The sequence below is a fragment of the Athene cunicularia genome, assembly GCF_003259725.1.
Source record: "Athene cunicularia isolate RWA chromosome 18 unlocalized genomic scaffold, athCun1 chr18_part1, whole genome shotgun sequence".
Taxonomy (NCBI): Eukaryota; Metazoa; Chordata; class Aves; order Strigiformes; family Strigidae; genus Athene; species Athene cunicularia.
Window position 1 is genome coordinate 1141447 of NW_020799123.1, and position 24918 is coordinate 1166364.

General features: G+C 46.9%; 1 protein-coding gene across 1 annotated transcript in view; it reads left to right on the forward strand.

Annotated features, from left to right (window-relative positions):
- DNAH9 (dynein axonemal heavy chain 9) overlaps positions 1 to 24918 on the forward strand; it is a 206644-nt gene that overhangs the window by 21560 nt on the left and 160166 nt on the right. Inside the window, exons 13-28 of the mRNA XM_026861253.1 lie at positions 87 to 342; positions 1521 to 1762; positions 4244 to 4379; positions 5468 to 5664; positions 5759 to 6183; positions 7797 to 8019; positions 10342 to 10508; positions 10883 to 11753; positions 13209 to 13339; positions 14457 to 14583; positions 17469 to 17621; positions 18624 to 18749; positions 19424 to 19663; positions 20745 to 20905; positions 21987 to 22143; positions 22982 to 23086. Of these exons, the coding sequence (XP_026717054.1) occupies positions 87 to 342; positions 1521 to 1762; positions 4244 to 4379; positions 5468 to 5664; positions 5759 to 6183; positions 7797 to 8019; positions 10342 to 10508; positions 10883 to 11753; positions 13209 to 13339; positions 14457 to 14583; positions 17469 to 17621; positions 18624 to 18749; positions 19424 to 19663; positions 20745 to 20905; positions 21987 to 22143; positions 22982 to 23086 (3717 nt within the window). The remainder of the gene's footprint in view (positions 1 to 86; positions 343 to 1520; positions 1763 to 4243; positions 4380 to 5467; positions 5665 to 5758; positions 6184 to 7796; positions 8020 to 10341; positions 10509 to 10882; positions 11754 to 13208; positions 13340 to 14456; positions 14584 to 17468; positions 17622 to 18623; positions 18750 to 19423; positions 19664 to 20744; positions 20906 to 21986; positions 22144 to 22981; positions 23087 to 24918) is intronic.

Here is a 24918-nt window from a genome sequence, read left to right on the forward strand (position 1 = left end):
ACCCCTAAGATGCTCAGAATTGATTGGAAAGTGCCAGGTAAATGGGGAGGATTGTCCCGTGTCCCACTTTCACTTTGTTTCTCCAGCTCGTTTCGGTGCTGAGGGAGGTGAGCTACCTGTCTGGCAGGCAGAGGGGAGCCATCCCACTGACGGCAACAGAAATCTATTCCTCCAAGGAATCATACCGGCAGATGGTGGCCAACTTGGAGCTGATGGTGAACAGATACAACAAGGTCCTGAAGACAGTCCTGGAGGTCGAATACCCTTTAATAGAGGGGCAGCTGTGGGCTATTGACCTGAAGCTGAAAGAGGCAGAAGAAACACTGAACTGGAAGATGGAGGGTGAGCTGGCTCTGTGTTAGGGTGAAAGCGCATACGCTTGAGTCCTGTCAGATCCCCCCATGTGCACAACCTCCATCACCCTGCAGTTCCCAGCAGGACAGGGACCCTTAGTAGAGCCAGCACTGGAGAGATGAAGGGCAGTCCCCAGGTTGCTTGTTCCTTGCCACGTTCTGTTGACCTGCTGGGGCTTCTGGGGAGGAGAGGCTGCCCTGTAAGCAGTGCCACCGAGGAGATGGCAAGATTTGGGTTTGCAAGAACTGGCAAGGCTGGTGTTGAAGCATCTGCTTACTGTCTGTGCTGGCCCCCCTGTGCCAGCCAGGTGACCCATTGTGTGGCTGTGTCCCCTGAGACACTGCTTTCTCACCCAAAAGGAAGTGGGAACCCTTGCCCCAGCTATCTGGCACTGGGATGGACTTGTCCCAGTGACAGCCAGGGCCCCCTCATTATCTTTTCTTGAAACACTGCAGCTAGAGGTGGATTTTGTGAACTGTGACTTTGGGATGATTTAACCAGTGTTCTTGCTTGATTAGTTTTAACTGCAGAGCAGAGTGGAGGAAGACAATTTGTTTCCTCTTGGTGAAAGCAAACTGCTCACAGGTGGAATATATATTTCTGTCATCGGGCTTGTGTATGAATAGGAACAAACGTCCTCCCTTGGGATCATGCAAAGCTGAAAAACTTTCTCCATTGCACAATAAAGAAAGATGAAGGGATTTTCCTGCGGATGAACTTTAAGTTCTCTGCATCTAAATGCAGCCCTTGTACCTGGGGCTGGGACAGCCCATGTATTAGGTCTATGGGTCCCTGCTCTAGTGATGGTGGCAGGGACCACTCAGCCTGTTGTACTCGTCCTCCACATGCTGCTCCCTCTGGTAGCAATCAGTGGGAGATCAAACCTGGGCAGAGGGAAGCAAGAAGTGTCAGACATCCCCGTGGTGGTGGTAGTCTTGGCAGAAAACAGAGGCTGCTGCTGTCCATACTGTGGCTTGTTGGGGTAGGAGGGAGCTAGAAGTGGCTCTGTTGGTTTGATGTGGGAAGTCTTGTGTTAATGATGGGTGAGAAATACATGAGACCATGGGGGAAAAAGTCAGAGGCTGGTTTTAAGGATGGTGCACAAGATCTTGTCCCAGCAGCTCTGAAAACAAGTAGTCAGTCTTCTAATTTTTTTTTTTAACCAGGTGTCTGGGAACATATCTCCATGGTGATGGATGATGTCCATGACCTCGAGCAGAGGATACAGAAGGCTAAAAACAATGTTGAGGAGATCCAGACCATCACGCGATCGTGGGTGTCACCCATATTCGAGAGGAAAGATTGTAAAAAGGAGTCACTGCTAAATCTAGAGGACTGTCAGGACCGTCTGGAAAGGCGTTACAGCCTTGTCAGAGAATCAGGGCAGAGGATTCATTTGCTGGTGAAGGTGAGGGGGGACCTTCCCAGGGGTTTGTTGGTTTTCATAGGCTCTGTGTGTTTCTCCACTGTGGTGAAAGTGTCCAGAGTTCTTTCACCTTAAATTTAACTCACTTAACTCATTTGAAAATCTTACTCAGTGTCAATTAATGATAGCTTTGATGAGTGAGCTGGTACAGCTGTGTGGTGCGGGGCTGCTGGCTGGGCACTGCTGGACACCCAGTTCGGGACAGAAACAGGAACAGCTGCAGCTCAGGGAGTCTGGCTCCCAGTCCTGGCTGTTGTGGAGCCACTAGAGGGGAGTCATGCATCAGGCTTTGGGATCCTGCTCCGCGGAAAAATCCCCCTCCAAAATATTTACCTGGAAAAAGAGAGGTAGCTAGCTGTGGCTGACCTTTCTGTTTCAGACTTGTTGTCCCCCTGTGGGAGCAGGAGGTGACGCTGGCAGTCCAGGGAGAAGCCGAGTGACAGGAAAAAAGCTGCTGTCTTGAAACCTTGGTGCTTTCCAGCAGCTTTGCCAGAGCTGAGTCCTCTTTGTAGGCCAGGAGAAAGCCCAAAGCTCTGCTCCTCACCAGCCCGGAGTAAGGTGTTATGCATGACAGGGACAGCACCTTGTCCTGGAGGGAGATGGATTTTAGATCCAGCTCTCTCTTGAGGGTCACCATCTGGCCTAGGACTCTGGAGAGAACTGGCTGACCCTTTCTGGGACACTGAGCTCTTGTTGCTCATCTTACCTCACTGTCTGCAGCCAGCCCTGGACGTCTAACCTCCTTCTCTGCACATGGAACCCATAGTGAGGATTTTACTATGTCCATGTTGTTCTGCTGCCAGAGCTGTAACAGGCTCAGCCACCTCTGGCTGCCGTCCAGAAGACTGAGGCACTTGCTAGATTGGCCAAGGAGAATATGGGGTTGTGGTCATGGCAGGAGCCACTGGTGTGGTGGCACTGCCAATGCTGCTCCTAGGAGCAGGACCAACTTCAAAGTAGCATGAAGGTCCTAGGGAGGGAAAGGCACCATGGCCCAAAGTAGAGTGTCCTCATGCCTCTGCCCTGCCGTGCTGGTCAAACCTGGAGGAGCTGCAGCGGAGGGGCCAAGGGCTGGTCTGGGTTTCCCTTGGTTGTTCAAGTCTTCCTGGGGGCAGGTGAGTCTTGAGGCTGCTGAGAAAAGCACAGTGAGGGTTTGGGTATGTGCACCAACAGGAAAAGGCAGGACAGCTAGATGCTGGCTTTCATTGCCCTTCATTCACCAGGATGAGGCATCTGGAGTAAAGGCTCAGTACAACACCAGTAACAAGGGGACATTATCAGATACAAGGGCAGGGGATGATGAAGAGAGGGTGGTGCTCTCAGATGGATATTCCCACAGGGTTCGTTTGTATGAAGTTCCTCTTTCTCTACTGTCAGCAAAATGTGGCCAGAGTGAGTCTACAAGTGGCTGGAGCCCTGGCTTACTCTCTTGAGAGTTTAAGCACCCAGCGATGATGTGTCAAGTTGGGGAGCAGCAACTCTGGGTTGGCTCAAACCCAGCTGGCAATGCTGCTCTATCTCATGTGCCAAGCTGCCATGTCAGTACTGGGAATGGCACCCTCTCCTGTGCCTCCATACATGAAATGCTGCCACGTCGACCCCCCAGCAGCAGACAGTGTGTGTTGGTTTCTGCTCACTGCAAGCTGGACCTTATTTTTTTTGCCTGTGTTGAGGGCTCCTGGCAGGCTTAGGAGAAGGAACACTCAGAGGGCATAGCAAGGCAGGGGACGGGATCACAGCAGAGCCTGGAGGACTGCTTGGAGGTGCAGAGAGTGGATACACAGCCTGGCCATGTGGGGATGGAAAGAGGAGACCCAGGAAGGATGAGTCCCTTCTGTGACCAGAAAAGTCCACATTTCCTGACTGGACACTTGCCTGGAGAAAGGGAACACAATAAGTTGAGGAGGGAGGTTGTTAGCCAACCCTTTGTCTTCTGATCCCCAATCTTTATCTGTTTTTACATGGTTTATTAAAGAACCTTTTCCTGAATTTAAAAGTTCTCTGGTCTTGAGAAGGGCGTTTGTAGGGCAGAGGTGTAAGCAGTCCACTTTGAAGGCCTCATCCACTCAGGGTAACACTAAACGTGCCACCAGGGCTGGGTCTTCATGAACTGGATGACCCCTTCATGCACCTTGAGACTCCTGAGCGCTCCCTGCCCCAGTATGCAAAGCAGCCTCTAGCCCTGTGGCCTCAGAGAAGAGGGAGGAGAACATGTCACAGAGCAGCTGAGTCTCTTCTGCATTCCATTTTTACCTTGCAATTGTTTCAGATGAAAAAGCAGCCCCTGACAGAAGGAGCAGATCTTCGCCATGCCAGCAGCAGCAACATCCGTCTGTCTGGTTTTCCATGCCTCTGCCAGGCTGGTACCCATGTGCTCACTGATGTCAGTCTTTAGCTGTGGGCAGCTCTCTTGAGGACAGACTCAGCTGTGCTGTATTTAAAGGCGTCTTCTTTTTCTTCCAGGAAAACCAGAGCCTCTTACTTGCAGACCCAGCATCTGACATCTGGAAGGCCTATGTGGATTATGTCGATGAGATAGTCCTGGATGGATTCTTCACTGCCATTGAGTGCTCGCTGAAGTACCTCCTGGAAAACACAGGTGACTGCTGGTTCTCCCCTGGTCGTGGTGGCTGCTTCAGACTCACCAAGGGGAGGTTTCTGTTTTGTGCCCTCCCTCATGCCCAAGAGGTGCTGTCTTCTTCCTGGCTTTCTGCTGTGCTTCTTGCACTGTCTACGGCAAGTGCTGGAGGAACCTCCAGACATGGTGGGTGACTCCATCCCCCTGTCACTGGAACAAAGCATTGCTCAGGGGGAGGGATAGATAGCGCTATGAACCATTTAGAGGGATTAATGGAAAGACAAAATTGAGGCATTGTCCCAAGTCTGTTCTTGGGCATCAGCCATCTTCTGCCCTCCCATACACAACACATCAAGGTTACACAATCTTTCATTTGTGGAGAGTCTCAAGAGCAGGTTCTGCTGATGAAAGGCTTGAAAGAAAAACCTCCGTCCTGAGCATTAGTCCAGTGAAGATGTGAGATGGCTTCAGGAGTCAGTAAATCAAACCTCCCGCCTGAAGCCACTGTGGAGTTTCACTCACTCAGCTGAGAGCAGCCTGTGTCCAGCTAAAGCATGTCTTCAGGAACGCTTCTGTGCTGGATGTGGAGGCACACTGAGTTGGAGAATTGCATCCAGTTCTTCACCATCTTGTTAAAAACATGCATATAATTTCACATTTGCATTTGGTTTCAGTTTCCAGTTGCTGGGTTTTTTCATGCCTTTCTCCACTAAATTAAAAAGCCTCTTGGTTCCTGTTGTTTTTCTCCTCTGCAAGTACTTATGTGCTGTAATTGTTCAGCTCTCAGACTCCCTTTTGATTAGCTAAAGAGCCTGGTCTCTTTAAGGCATTTTTTCTTCACAGCATTTTTTCTGGTCCTTAAATCACTGTGTCTCATCTGTTCTGCAGTATCTCCTGTGGGTACCAGGACATCAGGCAGTTTGCCAGCATTTCCTCCATGTTGAGTGGAGACACAGTATCACTGGACCCAGTGAGTGGGTGTCTGCGATCACACCTGCCTGGTGTCCCTGTGGCCATTGTGTGCATAGTGTGATGAGATGTTAGTGGAGGCTTGACATCACTTCTCTCTCCTTGAAAAAGGTCCCGTTGCTTTGGTTCTTCCCTACTAGATCCCAAGGCAGGGCTCGCTCCCCTGTTTGAGGTGCAGCTGGATTTGGTGATCCCAGATTTGATATTTCATCCCTCCTTGGACCCTGGCACAAACGATAACTTCTATGACGTGGTGGAAAGTCTTCTCAATGACATCTACCGGATCTCATCGCTGGTGCCCAGGCTGGCCAAGCACAGCGGCTTCCTCCACTACCAGGTCAGTGGCTGTGGACCTCCCTCATGCTGTGTGATGGTGAGGAGGTACCATGCTGCTCCTCTAACACTATGGTATCCTCTCTTTCCTCTCCTAGGCTGACATGGAGGACATGGCTGACCTGGCTGACATGCGCCATGACCTGATGGGACGTGTGCAGGCTGTGATGGCAGCCTGCTGTGATTACCGCAGTGCCTTCGACCAATACTCCTACCTCTATGGGGATGACAGAAAGGAGTTCTGCCGCCAGTTCCTCCTCTATGGGCACATCCTCACTGCTGCAGAAATTGAGACCCATGCAGAGGATGGGGTCCCTGAAACGCCCCCCACACTGCAGCAGTTCAGAGAGCAGATCGATAACTATGAGAAGATCTATGAAGAGGTGAATCATATTGAGCCCATCAGCATCTTCCAGAGCTGGATGAAAGTTGATGCTCGGCCTTTCAAGGCATCCTTGCTGAATGTGATAAAAAGGTGGAGCTTGGTGTTCAAGCAGCATCTCATGGACCACATCACACACAGGTAAGAGCTGATCCTGCCTCCTCTTCCCAGGACCTATGCTGACCAAAGGGCATTTTACTTGTCTTGACTGGGCTTTATCATTTCACGCTGATAACCAATAAGCTAACACAGGAGCAAGAGAAGGGGGCCTATACTGCATGCCAGCTCCATCCCATCCACTCCTCTCTGCTAGGAACTGGTATGGCTGAGCATGTAAAATGGAAAAGTTACACAGACTTGGTATCCCTGACATCCCATGCTCCTGGGACCTGCTGTGTAGTGTTAGACAGGACATTTGCTTGTCCATTCATCTTGATCCAACTAACCTAATCTCTTCTAGAGCTCTGTACATACTTCACTGAATGTGATTTAGCTATCAGTAAAGCTGCATTAATGTCATGACATACTTGCTCTATTTCTAAATGCATTGCTCTTTGGAGTGCACTCTGTGTAAAAAAAACCTAATTCAGGTTGCCTGGCATGAGCAGTCATGGGGAGGTAGTTTCAAGGTTACAGAAAGGAGGAGTTTTGGATGTAAGTTTTGAATTAACATGTGTTCCCTGCTCTGAATAGCTGTGCAGTCACCAGGTCTGTGCAGGACAATGCGTCAGGTGATTTATTTGAGTAGTCACAACTGAAGGATATCATAGGTCTTGAATGCTTACAAAGAAATATTTACAGACATATGTAGTAGTGAAGGCTGCAGTGTGTGGTGGATGATGTGTTCTTTTCAGCACAGTAACTCTGTTAGATAATTTCTGTGCAAAGAGGTTTCTGTGTCGCTTAGAATGGGCATTTAGGAGTTCTTGTTAAGAGTTCCTGACTCAGCAGTTTAGTCTTTATTAGGTGAAATATTTAAGGATACATTTTGGCCCAGCAGCATTCACAGAATTTAAGTGGGCACTTAAAAAATAAGTATTTTGAGGAGAAAATAATGGCTGTGCTGGAAGGACCAGAGATCCATCATGCCTCTGCCATCAGTGCCTAGTAGCTGGTGAGATTAAGAACAGGGTAAGCAGGTAGGAAAACTTCCCTTAAACACTCTCCTTTATCACTAACAATTAATAGCTCAAGGACTTTGAGAAACAGGGGCCATACCCTTGTAGTTAAAGAACTGGGTAGATTTTTTTTCTCTCACAAATGTTCAGTTGTTTTTCTGAACTTCTGTGAATTTTTATTGCCTGCATCCTCCTGCAGCAGGAAGTTACCCTGAGAAATGGGGCAGTGTGTGAAGAATAATCCCTGTTTGTTGTAGCTTTACAAGCTGCTGCTTCATCCAGGGATCCTGAATTCTTGTATTGGAAATGATGAGGTGAAATCTGTCCTTTCAAACTCACTCTCTCCAGACCACTCCTGAGCTCACGGATCTCCATTATCCTCCTTCTCAGACATCTTTTCTCCAATCTGAGTAGTCCCAACCTATTTATCTGTTCCTAGCAGGAAGCTGTACCACATCCATAGATCCCTTTGAGCATGAATTGTGGTTCTGATGCCCTCAGCGTGTTGCTGTGCAATGGACAGGGTTAGCCAGGCCTTTCCCCTGTCCTTGCCAGTCCAGGTGCCTGGCATAAGGCTGAGAATTATTTCAGTAGGAACTGATCTTACTTTGTGCCTTTCTGTTTTGTGTTATATAGCTTGGCTGACCTTGATGAGTTCATAAAAACTGTCGATAAAGGTTTGAGCAAAAAGGTTGAGAAAGGTGATTATGATGGCTTGGTGGAGATTATGGGTCATCTCCTGGCTGTTAAAGAAAGGCACAGTGTCACCGATGCCATGTTTGAGCCCCTGAAGCAAACCATTGAACTGCTGAAGACGTATGAGCAACAGCTGCCAGAGGAAGTCTATAAGCAGCTGGAGGTGGGTGAAGACTTGGGGTGGACACACAAATTTGTCGAGTAGCAGATGTCAAAGAGGGTGTGAGCTTAAGTGCATTGCAGGAATATTTAAGACCCCATTCCCTGTCATTAGAGGGCCTCAGTGGATAGTATTTTGCTATTGCAGGATGTGCCTTAATAGCTCTAAATTTTGGAGTTATATTGAGATTTTTCTTTTAAAGCAGAGATTAAGCCTTTTGTTATGTATGAAAAACATAGAATTGCCTGCTCCAACTCCCAGCGATTACTCCTGAAAAAAATTAATGCATTTTCAAATACATCTGTTAATTAGGTTGAATTATAATTATTTTTAAATAAGCCAGTTCTTGGCAACTGTGGAGATGGGAAGGATAATGTTGGCAGAGGAGTTGCCTTCTCATAGGACTTCAGTCCTTCACTAGATCTGTAACACCAAATCTGTTTGACCCAGAGGACATCACTGAGAGAAGGTTATGAAAGTGTTTTGGCACCTTTCCACATCTGGCTCTGATGAATCAGGGTTTTTTTGGGAATTCTTTTCATTTCTGGAAAGGGGACCATGAGATGGAGGTTAGAAAAGACTGCGAGGTGCCTGGCCAGCCTCGGGGAACAGGAGTCAAGCACTGACAACAGCCAACGTCTTACAGTGGACAAACATGTGGCTATGTGCTGAAGGATACCTTATAGTCATGGGGTCCTGTGGGCAGAGGGGTCTGTGTAGGACACAAGGTTTAAAGGACCTTTTGGGGAGATGTTCCTGCCTTACGCAGCTGTGCAGCAAAGTCTCCAGTTCTCTGCTGCAGGCTTGGATGGGAGCTGGCTGTGGTTTAGCAATCCCCTGGTTTTCTGCTTGTGTAACTGTGATCTGTGGGTGGTTGGGTCACCAAATCTGGTCCTAAAGATACCTCGGTTCCTACAGACTCCCTGAAAACCGGGAGGGCTGCATCACATGGATGCTCTGACTGCTGCAGCAGCTTCAGTCCAGCATAAAACATGGTGCTGCAGAGAACCATGAGGCTCTGCTAGTTCCTCTGACTGAGAGCTGCTTGTTTGGTGACTGTGCAAGTACATTTGAACAATTGATTTATTTTTCTGATAGAAGAAATGAGGGATGCAGGGCAGCCATTCGGATCCAGGAGATAAAACGGTTTTGTTCTTTCTAGCAAGTGTCAGGAACACGCAGTTGATTGATTCATTCTCTCCTGTATACAGTGGAAAAACCAGAAATAAGTTCCTCTAGGTAGCACACCTTCCATGGCTGTGGAGATGGATGGGCTGGAGCTGGTAGTTTGTATGAGAATTACAAGGAAGCAGCTCCACGTGTCTCCTGCTGGGGTCATGGATAGTGATTTCTATTGAGACTGGAATATAAAGTGCCAGAAAGAGACCCCTCAGGAGGGACCGTCCCTGCTGTGGCCATTTCTGGTGCCTCAGAGCTGTCCCCAGGTTATTTCCCTTCTTTCCATAGTGTTGGTGTGTCTCCATTAATCTCCTTAACTATGTGAACTGGGATGAAGAGAAACTCAAAGTCTTGCCTGTAGGCTTGCGCAGTACATGGGGAAGTGGGGTGTCCGAGAGCAAAGCACTGGCAGTTGACAGCAGAGCCCTTGGCTGAGTCAGTGTCTGGGCTGAAGATATGGCCCGAAAAGCCTAGTGAGAAGAAATAAAATCCCTTTCTGAAGAAAATACCAGATACAGAGGGTGGATTGTCAACATCCAAGCTGTGCACTTGCAGCTTGGATGATGAAAAAAATGAACTGAGAAAGAAACCAGTCTTATTTAGTTCTAACACTATATACACAGGCTGGAGGGGTTTGCCCCAGACAGCTCCCTAGAAGTCCTTCTGGTATTACGTCTTCTTCTGCTCTGAGAGCTGGCAGGAAATTTCCCAGGCTCTGTTTCTTAATTAGCTCTGGGAAACCAGACAATCTGATGAGCTTGCAACTGCATCCCATCCTCCTGCCTTCAGCCACTCCCAGCAGGCTCCAGGTCCTGCTGGGCTTGGTGTTAGGATCACTGTTCCCTCCCGAGCATTGAGCTGTCCTGGGAGCCCAGGATCTAGTCTGGGACCCTTCTTCTGAAGTTACTGAACATGGTTGTGCAATCAGAGCAGTCACTTATAAGGTCTTAGTCTTCAAAATTGTAAATAGCTGGAAAGTTTTATCCCAAATTGTGTGTTTAGCCTTTGCATCACAACAAAACTTCCTTATAGTTTTGGACATGGGATCTGTTGCTTTTTCTGTTCTGTGATTATCCATAAACAGATCAGACGCATCTTATATCAAATAGCAAACACTGCCTACCAGCATTTAAATTTTGCTTGCAGGAACTGCCAGAAAAATGGAACAATATAAAGAAGCTGGCAATAGCTGTGAAACAGCATGTGGCTCCTCTGCAGGCGAACGAAATGACAGTTCTGCGCAAGAGCTGTGCAGCGTTTGATGTTGAGCAGCACAGATTCAGAGAGCGATTTCGGAAAGAAGCACCATTCAGGTACTGGCAAATTATAGCATCAGAGAAGCCCTGAGGAACAAAAGCGTTATGGGATCATCTCCAAGTGTCCTGAGAATGTATGCTCGAGCCCTTGCACACCTTTCCTACCTTCTCACAGTGTTGTATCTGTTATGCCTGGGGTGTTTTGTCCCTGGGAACACTGTCCAGTGTTAGCAAGAGGTTGAATTTGGATGCTGAGTGCACAGTATCGCTTTAAGGTGGTGTCAGTAGTGCCATGTGGCTGTGCCATCAATGCATACTATAGACATTTCATCTCTGCTTTGCCTCTTAGAGGCACTGTTGTTTTTTGGTTTTTTTTTTCCTTTAGAAGTTTTTACAGTATCACTTAATGAAGAATAAACATTTCTTTCTAGGTTTGACACCAAAAAGCCTTATCAACTGCTGGATGCAAAGCACATTGAGATTAAACAAATGGAGTCAGCCATGACCTCAATTTATGAATCAGCTGGTCTGTTTGAAGTCATGGTGCCAGATTATAAACAACTGAAACAGTGCAGAAAGGAGCTGTGTCTTCTCAAAGAGCTCTGGGATATGATCTCCCTGGTGAACACTAGCCTTGATGACTGGCAGACCACCAGATGGGTTGATATTAATGTGGAAAACATGGATCTGGAGTGTAAAAAGTTTGCAAGAGAGATTCGGAATTTGGATAAGGAAATGAGGGCGTGGGATGCTTTCGCTGGGCTGGACAACAAAGTGAAGAACATGCTGACAGCCCTGAAAGCTGTGGCAGAACTTCAAAATCCTGCCATTAGAGAAAGACACTGGAACCAGCTGATGCAGATGACAGGTGTGAGGTTTGTGATGGACTCAGACACCGTGCTGGCTGACCTCCTGAAGCTCAACCTGCATAACTTTGAGGATGAGGTTCGTGGCATTGTGGACAAAGCAGTGCGAGAAATGAGTATGGAAAAAGTCCTGAAGGAACTAAAAATGACTTGGAGCACCATGGAGTTTCAGTATGAGCCTCATCCCCGGAGGAACATCCTATTACTGAAGTCAGATGAAGAACTCATTGAAACTTTAGAAGACAACCAGGTGCAGCTGCAGAATTTAATGACATCGAAATATATTGCTTTTTTCTTGAAGGAGGTGTCTGCATGGCAGAGGAAGCTGTCCACTGCGGACTCCATCATTTCTCTCTGGTTCGAAGTGCAGCGTACGTGGTCGCACTTGGAGAGCATATTCATAGGCTCAGAAGATATACGGGCACAGCTTCCCAAGGTATGAAACCACAAATCCTATTTTTTCTGTTTGGAATGTGTTGAAGAAGAGCCTCCATTATATGAAACAGTTATCTATAATGCCAAGCTCCCCAAAGCAGAGCTTTTCTCCTGCTGCCTTGCTTTTTTGGAGGCTCCCTTAGTACTATATTAGTTTCCCTAGTGCTGCCTCAGGATGTTTTTGTACTGTAGGTTGTGCTTGAGCCATGCTAACAGCAGTAACAGCACTGCCAGGGCACTGCCACCCAGGAGGGGGTGTGCACAGCCCAGTGACACCCTGGTGATACACCACCCTGTCTCCATCCCTTCATTGTGGTCTGCTTGGACTGTTCTTCCCTCTGCTTTGGAGGGTGCTGGACACACCTTTCTTACTGTGCAATATATACAGGTGCTAATAGCCAGTGCCCTGAAGGCTGTACCATGTGCCAGTGAGCTGTTAATATCCAGCAGCTCTCTAATGGCATATATGAAATTGCATCACGATTTAAATCTGCATCCTACTGGGCAGATGGCTGCATCTCGGTACCCGTCTGGCTGTCTGGCAGGTGGCATGGATCAGCAGCCTCTTCCCTTCCCTAGACAAAAAGATGAAGCTCAAAGCCTCCGGAGGCTGAACCTCCTCGGGATGCAGCCAGGGCTGGGAGAGGATATGTGGGCAGGGCATGGGACGTATATCTGAAGCTGGCTACTTGGCCAGACCTTTGCTGCCGGGGATGAACACAGGTTAACGTGGAAATGTTACCAGGAAAGTTTGGAGCACTTTTATTCACTGTCCGGGTACATTCAGGAGGCCTGACTTGGGAAAAAGGGAGGAACAGAGACATTTTGAACACAGTTTTATTTATTCTTTGCTGTTAACTCCAGAAATTCAGGGTCCCTGTTAGGTGCAGAGCATGGTTGCCAGCATGCTCCTCTGCTGCCAACATGGGGTTTCCATGGCTTCACTCAAGGCAAGGAAGGGCTCTCCTCTGAGAGTGTCATCATACCCATTTCAGGGATGGGCACTGGGACTTCTGCATTGTAGCAAGAAGGGAACAGTGAACTCACATGGAGTCAGTAGCCTTTCCCTCATATGGGAGCATGTCCTGCTGCTGTGGCCAGGGAATCTTGGAATTTCATCTGGACACAGGAGAGGAAGAGTTTTGAAGAGACATTCAAAGGGAAATTCAATCCCATGAGAATGGTTGGTCCCATGCATTGGCTTCCACATGAATCGCATCATCCACAGCCCCTTACAGTGATACAGTGAGAAGGTGGCGAGTGCCCGGTTGGAGACTTGTTTCAGGCACATGGCTGGAAAAGCCCCTCTGAAATGGTGGAGAGGTCCCCCTGCACTGGACAGGAGGCTCTCTGCACAGTCTTTCTCCTCAACCCAAAGACAGCACCCAGAGGATGGGAGCTTTTAGCACAAAATGAGTGTTTTATGATGAAAGTGTTCCTTGTGTTGCTTTTTTAGGACTCCAAACGCTTTGAAGGGATTGATGTGGATTTTAAAGAACTGACCTATGAAGCTCAGAAAACCCCAAATGTAATTGAGGCCACCAATAAACCAGGTCTGTCCCAACAACTGGAGGACATTCAGAGTAGGTACGTAAAACTTCACAAATCCCAAGATTTTGGCAGAGGCTGGGATCAACTCTAATAAGTTTGTTTAACCTGTGCTCCAGGGCTTTCTCCCTAGACTATGCATTCCTTGCATTCACAAGTTGCAGCATTTTTGATCTTTTCTGAGTCTTTTTATTTGTGATCCATCACCCTGAAACCCCCAGAGTGGAGTCTGGCTTAGTGTATGTGCAGATTCTCATCTTGAATATTGATTTGCACATGCACAAAGGTAGACATTCAGCTGGTTTTAATAACACATGGCCTTGCTGCCACCCCACATACAATGTCTTAAATATCTGTTTAGCAGTCCAGGCAGGGATATCTGCAGCAGAGCTGAGCCCATGTTCTTTAATTTACAAAATTATCTCTGTGTGTATACCCTTGACACATAATATTATATAACTAGGCTCTTTGAGAAAGACCTTCGTGTCCTGAGATGGATACGCTTTTCACTTAACATGAGCTCATCTACCTGGAACATACTTAAAAGTTAATATGATAGCTGTTGTGTCAGTAATAACTATCCATTTAAAATAAAGATTTATTTTATTTTTTATCAGATAAGGCCAATGTTCCTCACAGAGGACTAGCTGTATGTTATTTATGAATTTTGTAAACTCAGCAGGAGTTTAGCATGTAAGCAATGAAAGATCCATTTTAGATCAGAGCAAACAAGTTTCCTTTCAGGCTTCACAAACACAAAAAAGCTGAGTAGGTCTGAATCAGACTTTAAAATGCAGCTCATTAGAATAAAGCAGGAAACTTTTATCCCAGTGTGAAATCACCTGTGGCAACTAGAAATTTGTCTAAAACAATATGTCAGACTGCAAACCCTTTCTAGCCTTTTTTTCCACCTGTGTTTCTGCTTTCTCATGAGGCTTCTCTGACTCTTAGGCTGTTTGACCCTTGAGAGTAGAGAGTTACTGTGAGTTACTATGTTGATCTGTTAAGAAAATACTGTAGAGGGCCAGCCTACAGGTTCAGCTCATGTCTGGCATTTCCTCAGGGTAGGGAAGTGTCATCTTGGTAACCCAAACTGTAGCATGAAACATGAAAGGGTATTTACCCACCTGTCCCAGCCTCTGCTTTGTCTCCCCAGGTTGTCTCTGTGTGAGAAGGCTTTGGCTGAATATTTGGACATGAAGAGGTTGGCCTTTCCCAGATTTTACTTCATTTCTTCTGCAGATTTATTGGATATTCTTTCCAATGGCACCAACCCACATCTGGTAAGCCTTGTACTGCATACGTAACCTCTGCATTTTCTAGCTGTCAGTAATGTCACAGTGGAAGATGCTGTCTTGGAACTCTCCTGTAGCTTATCCTTTCTTGAGTGCTTTTTCTCCCACCTTCACTTGGATTAATAATAATTCACAGCTGACCTTCATCTGTCATCTTTGAAAGGCCACATGTGCACTCTATGTTGTCTGATATAACCCTGGTGATGCTTGCAGATGGTTCTGGTATAGAGCAGAGCTCTGTCTTTTATGCCATAAAAGCGATGGGTTTGTTTCTGCTGGGATACAGTGAGTTTGGAGGAAACTATCTTTCTTGAGGATCTCAGCCAAAACTTGTTGCTGACCTTGGATCCCCAACCTGGGATGCCACCAAGGAGCGTCTGTGTTGAAAGAGCCACAGACTGGGTCTTCAAATGTGGAAGTGTTGACAACCCATGCCTTGGAGAGTTCCCTTTTTTTAGGCAGAAGAGGCATTTGCTAGTCAGCCACTTCTTCCTTCCCCCATGCAAAGGTCTTTGGGATGCCTTGATTATAGGGATAGAGAAGAACACAGCCTACAAGTGGTAAGACAGCTGGTGGTCAGACAGGTGCTATGGCCAAGGCAAGCAAGTCGATCTCTTGGGTTGCCATCCACCCCTGCACAGCTCAGGGGCTGGGCTGGGTATCTGACCTCCTGCACTGGGCTTCTTGTGGCTGAGGAGGCTTCTCCTCTCTAGGCTGTGTTTCTGGGCATGGTGCCTGAATGCCAGGTGTGGGGAAATCACTCCAAATACAGCATTCCTCCTGTTGACTTTGGTGGATTTCTGGATCATCCTGTGGAGGAACCTGTAGTAATCTTCCTGTTCTAGGAAATGGCCTCACTGTGCTCTTCCCCCCATTCCCCAGAGGAACACAGACACCTCCTATCCCCCCAGTGGCAGAGTTCAGAGGATTCAGTCCTGCAAATGTTTTTCCATACAGAGCATAGCAGCATTACAATTGATTATTATTGCTACAGGAGTTGCTGTCAGGAAGCCTTGGCCACTTTGCCTGGCATTGCTGTGCTCTGGGTCTTGTTTGGGATGCATCATTTATCCTGAGGTTGGTATGTAAAACTAATCAAAATGCTCACAACAAATGGAGACTGTTGAGTAAGGACCTAATTCCTTATTCCATCTTTCAGTAGTGATTAATCTCAGCTTCTTTAAGCTTTTCATCATTTTCAGCGTTCATGTGAGCACATGAATGGAGAAAGTTTGCAGCACATTTGGAAATGCTGTTGTTTGCCACTAACCTTTAACACCGCTTATATCTGTTTCTGCTGCTGGGTGATTTCAGCCTGCAGAGTATCATAAGTACATATTCGATTGATACTTAAAATGGAGAGAAAAAAACTACAGGAAGCAAAGTAAAGATACTGTGTTGAAATGCTCCATGGAGTAAGAAAAATTCCTGGAGTTTTCTGTTATTCAAAACTATTTGCAGTAAAATCAAAGTAAATGTCAAGTAGGATCATATATGGATACACTCTCAGCCTTTCCACTGTAGTTTCAAAGTCTGGTAATTCCTACAGGAGGATTAAATACACGATGATATTATCCTCTTGAACTAGGTATTGAACTTGTGCAGATTCAGGTGTATCCAGGGCTCCAGTGGGAGGATTGCACCAAGTGCTGGAGTACATCCAAAGCCCTGAAGACTGGCTGGGGTCTGGGAACAGACAGAGGGGGTCTGTGAGCAGAAACTTCTAGATGAAAGAAAAGGTTTTTATGGTTTACTTAAGATTTGAAAGGAGATATGCTTATCTAGGGGGAAGCTGAGTGCCCATTGCTTCTCAGATATACTTAGCACCTTCCAGGATTTGGCCCTGCTTGAACATGTGTAAGAAGACTACCAACCTCTGTCCACCTGGAGGACAGCTTGTGAGAAGGAGTGTTGTAATCCTTTGTAAGAATTAAATAGACAAGTCCACCCATCTTTCTCTGAGAGCATTAGAGCACCAGATATCATGGGCTGTTTTCATTTCTCATCATACCCATGGGACTCTGTCCACCTCCCTGTCTCTGGCTGTCATTGGGAGAGCCAGGTCCTGTCTGGGACAGCTCTGTGAGCTGACCCTTGCCATGGGAACATCAGTCCTGGGAGAAGCCTGCCTTTGTTGGCAGTGGTGTGTGACACACAGTGCTTTAGTTGTGTGTGATGTAGTGATCTAGAAGAAGTGTTAGTGACCTGCTCAGCTCCCAGCAGACAGATGCCGATGTTGAGAGCCTGCAGCAGCAATGCTAACATCTCTCTGTTTGCTTCTCAAACTCACCAGGGTGTGAACAAAACAGGACTGAATTATCCTTTTCCTCCTGGAAGAGTGCTTTTGGTCAAGATGGAGGTTTTGTAGAAGGCCTTGGTTGTTGAGCTGTTTATCATGGATCTTGGGCAGAAATTCTCCATGGAGGAGAATTCAGGACTTTTTGCTGACACAAAATTGATTTCTAGTAGTGAAAAACCAGAAGGGTTCATAGTGAATATAACTCTACTGAGAATAGGATGAGGTGGAGCAATGGCTAGACTCCTCTCATCACTACATGTAGGGGAATTGGGGCTACGAGGTCATGCAATGTTTGAATGTTTTTTGTGCTTTTGGCCTGTATGGAAGATTTCCCAATAAGGAAATAAAATTTATCAAGGCATGTCTGTTTTCTGAATGATGTAGAAATAGGTGGAAGTATTGGGAGAGACAGCAAGAGACTTTCACTGGCAGTATCCTGGATATGAGAAGATGTGCTGCTACCAAGACGTCCAAGATCATGCTTTGTGAACATGATGGTTCCTGTGACCTGTATGGTGATTTCCGTTCTGCTTGTCCTGTCTCAGTCATTTTATTTATTCAATTCCTTTTGTAGGTGCAACGTCATCTTTCCAAACTCTTTGACAACTTGGCCAAGATGAAATTCCAGCTGGACTCTGAGCAAAAAGCAACCAAGGTTGGCCTAGGAATGTACAGTAAAGAGGAGGAATATGTCAACTTCAGCGAACCCTGTGACTGCAGCGGACAGGTGAAAAGGAGGACCTTGTCTATCAAAACTGTCCAGTGGATTCTGCTCTCCTGCCCCTCGTGTGGGCTTCTGTTGCCAAGATATCACAGAGCTTCACTACTCTTCCTTTATGTGTGAGAAAACTGGAAGAGGTGGTGTGTAATTTAATTCCTTCTTACATCACAACTCTTGGTCCCACTCTGGATAGGTGGAGCACAAGTGTCGCAGTCCGCGGTGAGAGAAAAGGCTGTGGCCTTTTTCTAACTAGGTCTTTTAATTTGAATTTTTATAAGGTGTTTTGAAGGTTAGTTTTACAGCTTGTTACAAATATCCTCGGTAAGGGAGAGGATGCAGGCTGAAAATAGACCAAGCTGTTCCATAGTACCTCTTCATGGGTATCTTTTGAAAGAGAGGGCTTTTTTTCCTGGTTTCCAAATATTCCTTCTTTCATAGGATGTGTTAAAGTATGAAATTTAAGAATCAAAGTACTGCTCTGCTTATCTGTCCCTGTAGTTGCACCTTTCTCCATGGACTATTATAGGAAGCTAAAGTACATAATACCAGCTACCGAGTTCCCCGCTTGCTGCATTTAAACCATCTTCTCAGTGAGGGCTTTGCCTGTGAAATACTAAATTCAACAGGACTTGTGTTCCCAAGTTTGGCAGCAGCTTTCTCCTGCTGCTGGCAGATTGTGCCCTAGTCCCATGAATGATTCTGTCATGGCCTGGAGGTGGAACTCACCGAACTGAATTACTCATCAGTGGAGTTCATTTTGGTTTCTCCAACAGCTGGAGTTCAAGAAAAACCTGCCTTGCATTCCTGGTGTCTGGAAATAGATGCTAATCCTGCAGTACCAGAATTGGCTAAATCCACAGTCTGAAGGAGGCTGTGAGGCTTGTTTAGCTTGAGAGTTGAAATGCTTGGCCCGTTCCCTATCTTCACTATTTACCAAAGATCTTCACTAATTACCAAAGGCCCTTAAAGAAGAGCAAATATGTTACTGTGATTTAATCTCTTTTCCAGGTTGAGGTCTGGCTGAATCATGTACTAGACAGCATGAGGGCTACTGTGAGAGACGAGATGACGGAAGCCATCGTGGCTTACGAGGAGAAGCCGAGGGAACAGTGGCTCTTTGACTACCCTGCCCAGGTATCTGCCACTGCTCCTCAGCTCCACTCAGGCTGGCATGTGGGAAAGCCAGCTTGGCTTCTCCTTCAGTTCTGTCCTTCCCTTCTTTCAGTGACAGCCTTCAGCTGTGGATGGGGATGATTTTAGCCTCCACTGTGCTGTCCATGAGGGAGGAATGATTTGTCCTTTATCCTGGCAATCTCCTGATGGAGTTTCCAGGCTGAGCTCCATGCTCTGATTGGGGCTCCAGGAGGATATGCTCTTGGCTGGATTACAGAGCAGGGGAGCCTGGGCAGGGCCTGCTGCACCCAGTGGGTCATGAGAAGTCTATACACCCAGAAGAGTGAGAGGTGCAGCAGGAAAAAAAAAAGTGATGCAGCTTAATGAGAGAAAAGAGCCCCTCAGATACATTCTGACATCCTTGTGGTCTCCAGCTCTTCCTCCTTTGTTGTGTCAGGCATGTGAAAGGTGCTGATTTACTAATAAGTAGCTGCTAAATGTGTCTGCCATTGATACGATGTTTTAAATGAGTATCACGGGGCAGTCCCTGTTGTCCTGTCTGCTGTGACTACTATATGAAAAAATACTTACTTTCATGTCATGGATACTTCATTGATCTTCTTGTAGATCAGACATTCTTGAATGTAAGGCAACTCTGGTGTTTTCCCTGATATTTAACCAGCCCATTTCCCTAGGTGGCTCTTTCCTGCACCCAGATCTGGTGGACAACCGAGGTTGGGATTGCCTTTGCCAGGGTGGAGGAAGGCTACGAGAATGCGATGAAGGAATATCACAAGAAGCAAGTGACCCAGCTGAACACCCTCGTTACCATGCTGACTGGGCAGCTTTCCAAGGGTGACAGGCAGAAAATCATGACCATATGTACCATTGATGTGCATGCTCGGGATGTGGTGGCAAAGATGATAGTGCAGAAGGTTTGTGTTTGCAGCTCAGCATGGTCCTGTGCTGGGCACTGGGAGCAAGGGTTATGGGAGTGATAGACCAATCACAGGCCATCCAGATCACTGCCTGTCTCAGTGGGAGGTACATGACTAAATTTACTTCTACAATGTTTGTGGTAAGGAGGCAGAAATCCACCGTAAGCCTGCAGTGCTGTTCTGTACCATGGCCATGCAACACCAAGGGGCTTGTTGTACTTGCCACATTCACAGCAGGAGTGAGAGTGTGATTCTGTGTCCTCTTGCCAAGGCACTTGTTGGTGGATGATGGTCTTGTGTTGGGAGGCTGCTGGTTGTAGTCTCAGTTATGTCTTTAGAAAGTAAGAAAAAAGCATTTTGGCTTTTATATTTGTAGCCTCCTTGGTCTAGTGTGGGGCCACAAGAACTCCTTTGGGACTCCTTTGTCCTGCACATCTGTCTCACACCACTTCCCTGTCCTTGACACTGTGTCAAATGTCCAGTCCTGTAACAGGGACAATGCCCTGAGTGTGCTGGGTTGTAGCTTTACCTTCATTTGTGTCCTCTCAGATGCAGCCACGCTTCTCACAGGGTTTCTGGCTTCAAGGCTCTGTTGGATTTGATGGTGCCTTGGCCCAGTGTGTGGTGAAGCAGTCCATCTGCTGGGCTTGCCTGTTCTGCAGAGAGCACTGGCCATGGCTGTCTTTGTTCCCGTGTCCCCAGCCCCTGGTGTTGTCTGTGGCCCCTTCCCTGTCTAGACAGCCTCTGCTCCTTTTCTCACTCTGTTTGCATTATAAGAGCCTCATCATGACTGCTTCTTAAATCTCCTTTTCAGGAGTTTTTTTTTGTGCTGCTCTTTCTCTTTTTCCTCTCCCACCAACATGGTTACTGATTTGATTCCTACCCTCTACTGATGGGAGATGGGGAAGTGACACTTCCCACTGAAGTGACACTGATAGGGAGGTGGCCTTCCTCACCACACCTGCCTTCACAGCCCATCCCTGGTGAACACTTTATTGCAGTCACCATTTTGGCACCCAAGCTCTGTGTGCCTGGCCTCTCCGGCCTTCCTGTGATGGTGCTTGTGGGTGCGTTGCAGGTGGACAATGCCCAGGCATTCCTATGGCTGTCACAGCTCCGGCACAGATGGTCAGATGAGGAACGGCACTGCTTTGCCAACATCTGTGATGCCCAGTTCCTGTACTCCTATGAATACCTTGGCAATACCCCTCGGCTTGTGATCACTCCACTGACCGACAGGTAAGTCCCTGGGAAACACCATCATAACTGGGCTTTGCCACGCAGTTAGAGAAAGAGCTGCCAGCCAAAGATGGATTTAGTTTGGACACCCGCATCCCTCTTGTTCTTTCTTTGTGTCCCAGCAAACCAATGGCAGAGCTCTAACTCTCACCTGGTTTGTGATTTGATGGTGTTACCCTTGGGGTATCTGTGCCTCAGATCCAGAGGTGGGGTTCAGCTCACAGATTAAGACGCTCACTTGTGGGTGTCTGCCTGTGCACAAGATGTCCACACCCCATAGAGCTGGTGGGTCTAGAAATCTTTCATCCTGTCTTGAAGTAGACATCTACTTCATGGTTCAGTTGTCTCAATGGGGACACCTAGAGTGACTTGAGATGCTCTGCGTTGTCCCACCTGGCTTTCAGCTGCCAATCTGGAAGCATATCTTTCCACCCTATGTGACATTTCAGTAGCCAGGAGCATCTCAGGTGGCTCTAGTCACCAATGTTGGTCAGCTGAGCCAAACCCTCATTCATTACCAGGTTTTGCTGCCCATATTAACTACAGCTCTGTGGCTTATAGAGGTTGTATAGAAACCTGCATGTGGGCACTTCCCTGGTGTCCATTATCAGCATGATGGAGAAGCTTTGGGGCTTGCTGCAGCATTGAGTGAGATCATTCGTAGCCCATCTGAGCAGGTTTCTGTCAGTGATGGGGAACGGGATCCTTTGGGCTGAAAACCACTGGGAAGCAAGAGTAAGGTCTTCCAGAAAAGACAACTTTTTCTCATGCTGTCTGTGACATGCCCAATATCAGTGAGTTGTATGAGGATCCAAAGAAAGCACAATCTGGATGTGAAGAAGTTGGGCAGACCCCAGTGGAATATGAGTATCTCTTGGAGAAAACATGTCTGGGCAGAAGGGGAAATTAATGCCCAGGAGCACTTTCAGCTTAGACATGCACCCTGTTTGTGTACAGATTTTCAGAATAAAGGCTCTCCTGTGTGCATTGCCCTAGTGCCATTCTTCTGCAGCCCAACAGTGACCTTTTGGACCAAGTTTCAGTGACTTTCCTTTTTTTCCTTCATCCTTTGCTGTGAAAGATGTTACATCACCCTGACCCAGTCACTGCACCTGACCATGAGCGGAGCCCCTGCAGGCCCTGCAGGCACTGGCAAGACGGAGACTACGAAAGATTTGGGGCGAGCCCTGGGCATCATGGTGTATGTGTTTAACTGCTCGGAGCAGATGGACTACAAGGTAATGCTCCCATCTTGGCCGCCGTGCTGTCACCTGGGACTGGGGATGTTTGTGACCCATGAAACCTGAAGGATGAGAGTAATCCAGTTGAGATTGCTTTGATCCATCACCTCTCCTCAAATCCTTGCTAGGTTCCTTTCTGCTGAACACCTTTTGTTCCTTCTCCCTTTTCTTTAAGACTTTCACAAGGTTCTTTAAGAGGTAGAAGACCCAAATTGTGCTCTCTGCCTCGTTACACCTTTCCCTTCCCTTCTGGAGTTATATTCCATGTGAAATGCTTCAAAAATTTTGGCCTGTTCAGTTGAGACCAAGGCTGTGCTAATATTTGGACACTGGTCATTTCTTCTTGGCATGATCTCAGGCTGACAGGCCCTGGCATGGGAAGAGACCTGTCCTGGATTTCTCAAGATCCTCTCCCAGAATAAGGCTAAAATGTGCTCAGCCTTCAGCCACTGCAGAACGCTGAATCGTTAGGCTAAGTCTTGCTCTCCGCTGGTCTGGCACAGTACAGTGATTTTGGTAGCTTCAGATCATATTTTATTCAGTTTATGGGCTCTCCCAGGAAGTGGGGCTGTCAGTAATTCAGCACAGGTGACCTTTAAATGAAACTAGTGCACAGATAGATCGCGACAGTACAATTAGCAAATCAAATGGCAAACTGTGCAGAGCTATAAATATTATAATTGAGTTGTGCCTGCTGTTTCCATGCATTTTTCTAAATACCCACAATAGACTGTAAATTGCTATAAATAAACAGGCTGGGAAATAAAAATCCATTTTTTTCTGGAGTTGATTCCATTTGTGATTTCACTCTTGTAATTTTTTTTTTTTTTCCTAGTCTTGTGGGAATATTTACAAAGGCCTTTCCCAGACAGGAGCCTGGGGCTGTTTTGATGAATTTAACAGGATCTCAGTTGAGGTTCTTTCTGTGGTTGCTGTACAGGTAAGTGGAGAAACACTCATAAATAAATACAAACAAGGCAGAGCTATGCTGAAACCTTTGGACAAGGGTAAATATGGAAAGTGCATATTGCCAGTTTCAGTTCTGTGTGTAGGCAGGTGAGGGATTATATCCCAAGATTAATCACATGAATATCACAGCACTGACAAAATGTAGCAGTGATGTGCTGCAAACATTTTTGTCACTTCTTTTCTTCCCCCAGTACAGCATTTGTGCTGAGGCAATTATAGCATCTTTTTCCAGATCAGTATATACCATGGCTCTGTACCTATTCCTTCTAAGGAAGACACTTGTGTCATTAATATACTGTGAGATAATGGCAGTGTATCGTTTTAGGGAGGAAAGCTGCCTTGAATTATGGCTACTCAGCCTGCCATGTAGGGAATAATTTTCATGGAGGGAAAAGGTGCTGTTTGGGGCAGATCCACAGCCTGTTGGACTTTTAGGGTTACTAATTGTCTCCAGTCAGGCACAGGTTGTGTGTCATATTCAACAAATAGGAGTATATTCAAGATTAATTTTCTTAACACATACAACGTTCTAAAAGTTTGCCTGTCATCAAGACTGTAGTCTTCTTTTTTCCTTATCTTTTCATATGACTGTAGTTTTAATTCCACTGTCTGTAGTGAGAGCTCTGCAAAATGGTTTTGGAGGGTATTACTGGCCAAGAGGCATAATTCTTAGGAGGAATACATGCAGCCCCGTGAGTGCAGTGTGGTGCTCCCAAAGCCAGTGTCAGCTGGGTGACACTTGGTAACTGGAACCTGCTAACCTGCAGCCCTTGCTTACACACTTGCCTAGGATACGCTGACACTGTGGGATTAAAGCTAGAAGATAGCTGGTTGAGCTCTGCCTGGCTACACATAGGTGTTTCCCCTGTAGAAGGATTTCTTGTCTCCTCTGTTCAGTGCATTTTATTGGTGAGTCCTGTGTGAAGCCCAGCAGCAGTCCTTGGAGAAGGGCTGGGAAGCAGACTGCCCTTCCCATCATGCTGGAGAGTCCTTTTCTCTCGTGCTTATATATAATCTGGCACTTTGCCTCCTCCTTCCCTTCCTCTTAGTGGCCTATGAGGAAATCTGGAAATGTTTTACACAGGGGAAGGGATTGCAGGAGGAGGGACGCTCCGTACCCTGCTCATGCCTGCCCAGGGGGTGGTGAGGGGGTATCCAGGGTGAGTGCTGCGGGTGTGAATCTGGCAGGGGCTGAAATCTGGGGCAGCCCAGGTATAACCAGCAGATAAGAGCAGGCTCTGCTACTGTTTCTGGCTGTGCTCCAAGGGAGAGCTGTGTCTGGATGTTGTCCAGATCCTAAATCTTATTGGTATCCTCTGAAAATGCCAGGTGAATGCAGCTACCAGGGGAGTTTGAGCAGAGGGTGGGGGTTCAACTGCACTCTCCAGACTGTGAGAGCTCTGACATGGGCAGAAACGGAAGTTTTGAGCCTTGGGGGGACTTCAGTGCTGAAAATTGAGGTGCCAAATTATCTAAGTTCTTCTGGACTCAAGTGTCATCAGAGTGCAGGTTTTAGGATCCCAGTGTCTGACTGAGGTGCTGAGTTCTTCCTAGACTCCCTTTTGGGCTTGGTTTTGCAGAAGGATCTAGAGCCAAGTTTCTATACTTTTGTAAATGTTTTGGTCACAGACATTGTTCTGAACCCCTTCATGAACTCCTCACTCATCTCTCTTTCACTCATAATTGATACCTTATGTGATGCCCCAAAGAAGCCCCAGGCAGGTACAGGAGTTTATGCATCTTTCCCTCTCAATTTCTCTTCCGTCAGGTTCTAGTTTTAACTTGTCATTGAAAAAAGTCTTT